General features: G+C 45.3%; 1 protein-coding gene across 2 annotated transcripts in view; it reads left to right on the top strand.

Moving 5' to 3' along the window:
- The first annotated feature begins 326 nt into the window (after positions 1 to 326).
- LOC102205740 (transmembrane protein 79-like) overlaps positions 327 to 5,346 on the top strand; it is a 7,710-nt gene continuing 2,690 nt past the window's right edge. Inside the window, exons 1-2 of one of the 2 annotated variants that reach the window (XM_005744085.2) lie at positions 327 to 604; positions 4,005 to 4,535. In XM_005744085.2, the coding sequence (XP_005744142.1) occupies positions 4,034 to 4,535 (502 nt within the window). In that variant the 5' untranslated portion in view covers positions 327 to 604; positions 4,005 to 4,033. Of the gene's footprint in view, positions 605 to 1,063; positions 1,799 to 4,004; positions 4,536 to 5,346 lie in introns of those variants that run through there. The other variant, XM_005744086.2, reaches the window with a different exon arrangement.

Raw genomic sequence — 5,346 nt, 5'->3', positions numbered from 1 at the left:
CTGAAACTGAAGCAGGCCGAGAAACGTCATCAAAGGTCAGACACCTGGACCTGGTTAGATCTGAGGCTCTGACCCAAACATCCAGACAGCTGATGGTGATGAAGATGTAGGCTTCACATCATCAGTGTGTTAATCCTACCGAGTGCCTCCGCAGAGGCACAGCAACCAGACCGTTTTACTCACTCACCGCTCCGACGAACACCTGCACAAACAAACATCTGCACAAATAAACAAACATCTGCACAAACATCTGCACTCTCAGTGCTGCTGCTCCTGCTCGCAGATGTTCGGAGGAGGAGTGAACATGCTCCCTGTTCTTGCTTCATGAGTAACATCACATTTTTTGGCACATTTTTCGTCGCAGTATTGGACGAAAACAAATCAAAGAACATTTAACGCTGTTATTTCAACGTTTTCACGCGTGCGCGGATGTTTAATTGACACTTCTCCTTTAAGAGAGCTTTTCCTTTAACACACCTGACCACACCTGAGCTGGACTTCCGGGTCTTTCACAAAGAGAAGAAACAACAACAAGTCGGCGGAAGAGAGCCGGGACCAGGATTAAAACCAGGATTAAAACCCGGCCCAGGTCTTCAGCGAACAGGTGGGTTTTTTCTTAGTGTGAATTTCCGCTCCGTTAGCATGTAGCCTGTTAGCTCGGAGCTCAGTCACAGTTTTTATCATATTTGATCACAAACGTCACGTCGCCATGTCAACTTGAGACTGCCGTCATGCAATGGGCGGGACTACCGCTACCTGCAGCTTGTGTTTTATTTGTCACAATTTCAAGTTCAAAAAACTTCAGAGCATAAAAACAGAAATTTTTTAACACTCCCGCGCGCGCACACGCACGCATATAAACAGACAGTTGCGTCATATACAAAGCTGCGTGTAAGAGTCTGTATTGATTATTGATCATCAGATCAACACGAAACTTTCACACCTTCGTTCGTCCACTCTGAGCTCTGAGGGAGCCTCAGGAATGGAAACGACATTTTTTCGCCTGATCTGTTCCAGAGCAGGTTAGATTAACAGCAGTTACCATGGTGATTTACCTCAACAAGCAGTGAATCAGCTTCATAGTTACGTGAAGTTACCTGGGTTTTAGTGGCGATGTGGGCCCCCCTAAAGATCGGAGGGTTTGAGGGTCATCAGAGAGGATGAGTTTGTCTGGACCGAAGTCCTGCACTTCTAAAATAACAAGCATAAAGCAGAACAACAGGAGACTAAATCTGAGTAAGAACAACACAAAAGCACTCAGAGTTCATCCTGATATCAAAGCCAGAGAATAAAGATGAGTTTGATGTCAGGGCCTGATGTGAAGAAGACCCGATCCCCTCTGTGCTTTCATCTGGACCACAGTCATCCACTGTGCAAACTTCAGAAATCAGAGAGGGAACAAGAAACCAGAAAAGAATAGAATGGGCCTTTATTTTTCAGACTCAACGAAACGAGGTTGTTTTCCCACCGCGGAGCACCCGGGTTTACCTCCATTCTTGCCGGTCAGCTCTTTTTTGCTTCCGAGGCCTCATCGGAGGAAGCAAGCAGGCTTTTTTTTCTGCTTTGCTGGCTTCGCAGAGAACTGGATCTTCAGGGGCTTTACTCTTGGGCTGCTGCCAGTAAAATACGCTTGAGACTTGTTGGAGCTGGTTTAATCCCCACAACCCCCTGTGTTTACCATCTGGGTTGTCACCTGAAAGCATGGAAAGCCACGGCTCATCACAATAGGAACCCTGATTTACTGTGTGGCTTACTGCACTGTGCGGGCTCTGTTCCAGGCTATTCTACAACTGTCCCGGTGGGTCTCAACATTAAAATGATGTTAATTAATGCCCGCTCAATTGCCAACAAGTCTTATATTTTAAATGACTTGTTCTGTGCAGAGACGCTTGATTTAATGTTTGTCTATGAGACCTGGCAGCGTGAGAATGAAGTCTCACATCTTTTAGAGCTATGTCCCACAGACTGTTCATTTCTCTGTGCGCCTCGGATATCTCGACGAGGAGGTGGAACAAGCTGTAATTTTTAAAAAGACATTTTCATACCAGTTGATTTCTTCGAGCTGTTACAACTCTTTCGAGATGGTTATGATAAAAATTGGAAGAGATCAGCCCATGTACGGTATCTTAATTTATCGTCCACCTGGGTCTGCTGCGTCTTTTCTGGCAGACTTGAAAGAATTTTTAACTTCCACTATTAAACTGGGCAAGGTCATCATTGTTGGAGACTTCAACATTCATGCAGAGGACTCATCAAATAGTACCACTAAGGAGTTCCTGAGCATCATGGACTCTATTAATTTTGTTCAGCATGTATCAGGCCCTACTCACACTGCTAGGCACACTCTGGACTTGGTCTTCACTTATGGCGTTTCCCTTGACCACTTGAATTTAAATGACGTTGTCTTTAGCCACCATAAGTCAGTCTCTTTTAATGTGTTTGTCAACTCAGAGTCTCTTCCCCAAGATTTTGTTAGCTGCAGGCCCTTTTTTGATGACTCTGTTATTTCTAAATTTTCTTGCCTTTTTGATTTTAAAACTTCTTTTGACGATGTTGAGCTCCTTATTAACTCTTTTAATGAACACTGTCTTGCTATTGTCAATCAGGTTGCTCCTTTCAAAGATAGGCATTGCTCTGTTAGTTCCCGCACACCCTGGTTAAATAATCAAACTCGTGGTCTTCGATGCTCCTGTCAAAAAGCAGAGCGTCTCTGGAAGTCCACTGGTCTGGTTGTCCGCTGCTCTCGCCGGCTGGAGTGACCATTGAACCCCCCGGCTTGCTATCAAGCGGGTGGGTAACAGACGTCTCTGAAAATGTCGGCACACTTTTGCAAATGTACGATGTCTTGACAAACCAAGAAGATATTTGTAATTTACACAGCTACTTTCTTGCCTGAAAATATGTTAAGTTTATTTTGCGACCCAGAAAGATTAATAAGACTAATTTTAAAACTTAGTAGCGGCCGCCATTGTTGGCAGCTGAAATTTGGCTGGGCCGCGCTATGGATTCTGGGATATGGTGGGATACGAAGGACACACCCGACCCATCCTTCAAATTTGGGGAAATGAAGGACACATTTGTCGGCCGCATTGGGACAGCCTTCGTCGCCTGGCTGTGACGTAGTCGGCCTTCAAATGCGGCCTCCGGAGGATGCTGCCGACGTTTTGGGACACAGCTTACGTTTGGTTGACTCTGTGGAATCCTTTAACCCTGGAGAACCCATGGGGTCAGAGCCGACCCCATGGGTTCTCCAGGGTTAAAAAGCAGTTAAAAACTTTTTTGTTTAAACAGGCCTTCTGCTAATCAACAATTTTGAATTGTTTTGAATTTGCATTGTTTATATTGTCTATTTTATTACTTAATATTTTCTTTATTTTGACATTTGTGTACAGTGCTTTGTGACTGCCTGTCTACGAAAAGCACTTAATAACTAAACTTTACTTATTATGGGCGCTCCCCGCCAACTGTGCCGGAGTTCAAATGTAAATAGTAAATACACGTTGGGAATAAATGACACACAAAAATAGGAAAGGCACACAGCGGAGAGCAAAGAAAAGACTTGGACTGAATGTGTGAGTGTCCTGAGTGATGGGGGTCACGCAGGCCATGGCTCAGATGGGTGGGTGGCGTGCATTTGCTAAATCAATCATGAAACTTAGGTGAAGGTAGCATTTTTTTAATGTTTGTGATTCAGAATTTCATGTTGAGAAGAATTCTACATGCTTTATTGTGATGGCAGTGAAAGTGTCGTCTGTTGGGTTCAAACATTGCATCAGATTTCAAAATGATCTTTCACACAGTCTATATAAATGCAGGAAGCCAGGAGGTGGAGAAGGAGGCCTGCATTATGCCTTAGTGATCAACCACATCACAATTGAAGTACTCCAGTGTTTACTCCAGTGTTTCAGCACACACAGGTCGTGAGCTGTGTGTGGCACAGTTCCTTGTATCACCTGTTTACTGTTCACTTGGATTTACCTGACCCACTCTCTGTTCTCTGGCAGGTGCATTTGCTCACAAAACAGGACGCGCCATGATGGAGGACAGCGGAGGGAGGAAGACCAGAGAGGGCGAGGACGAGGAGACGGTGAGCTCAGTCGTGACCGAGACGAGCACGCTGCCGTGGTCTGCAGACAGACAGACGGGTGGACGGACAGGTAAAGCTGACAGGATGAGCGTGAGGTCAGGTGTGTTTCTTCCCGAGGCGTCGAGCTGCACAGAGAGCGAAAGAGAACTGAAGGCAGAGGTGGAGAGGAGGTGCGGCAGAGCGGGTTTAGACGAAGGAGCGGAGCTACGTGAGGATAAAACTAGGGTACACCTGTTGGAGGAGGAGCCCCGAGAGAACCTCCTGCCAGAGAAAGCTGCTCAGGTGTTCAGGCCTGCAGTGACTGCCCTCCACTCCCCCTCCTCACTCAGAGAGTCTGGGCCGCTCCGGGAAATGGAGTCCGAGAAGAGTCCCTTCCTGGGTCCCCGAGGAGTTCCCGAGAACTACAATCAACATTATTACCTGGACGAGGAACTGCGCTCCAATAAACGTAAGTACTAACTCAGAGACTATGTCAGAAAATCACATCACCTTGCATCAGGAGGAATTGGTCAGGGGGTCGGGCACACCTGAACAGAACCACCTGAACCACCTTAAAATCTGTAGATTCTAGACGACGCTCAACTAAAACGACTGGAATGACTCGGATACTTATACATATTAGTGAAACCAGTCCCTGACAATCACAAAAATGCAAATGTTGAGGTTTTTTGGGGGGTTTTTAAAAGTAAAGTAAAGTAAATTTTTATTTATATAGCACCAAGATAAAATCACAAAGTGCTTCACAGAAGCAGAAATGGACATGAAACCTCAAACAAACAAAATCAACCAAAAACAAGTTTAAACAGGTTTTTAACTGCTTTTTAAAAGACATGACTGAGTCCACAGATCTCAAAGTGAAAGAGTCGTTTCAGAGTCTGGGAGCCACTGATACAAACGCTCTGTCACCTTTTGTTTTTAACCTTGTATGCTGGACAACCAGCAAACCTGGTCACAAGACCTCAGGGACCTGCTGGGACGATAAGGAAGAAGAAGATCACAGATGTAAGTTGGAGCTACACGGTGCAGGGCCCTATAAGTCATGATTATGATCTTAAAATGGACCCTGAACTTGACGGGGAGCCAGTGCAGTTGAATCAGCAGGGACGTGACATGGGAGTATTTGGGATGCTTTGTCAGAAGCCTAGCAGCAGCATTTTGAACACCCTGCAGTCGTTCCAGGGAGGCATTACTTAAGCAAGTAAACAAGAAATTACAATAATCTAAGCGAGATGAAACAAAAGCATGAAGAATCATTTCCA

Source organism: Pundamilia nyererei, unplaced genomic scaffold, assembly GCF_000239375.1.
Source record: "Pundamilia nyererei isolate P.nyererei 1_Seehausen unplaced genomic scaffold, PunNye1.0 scaffold00139, whole genome shotgun sequence".
Classification (NCBI taxonomy): Eukaryota; Metazoa; Chordata; class Actinopteri; order Cichliformes; family Cichlidae; genus Pundamilia; species Pundamilia nyererei.
Note: the sequence above shows the minus strand (reverse complement) of the source record. Positions and strands in the feature narration are given on the sequence as shown.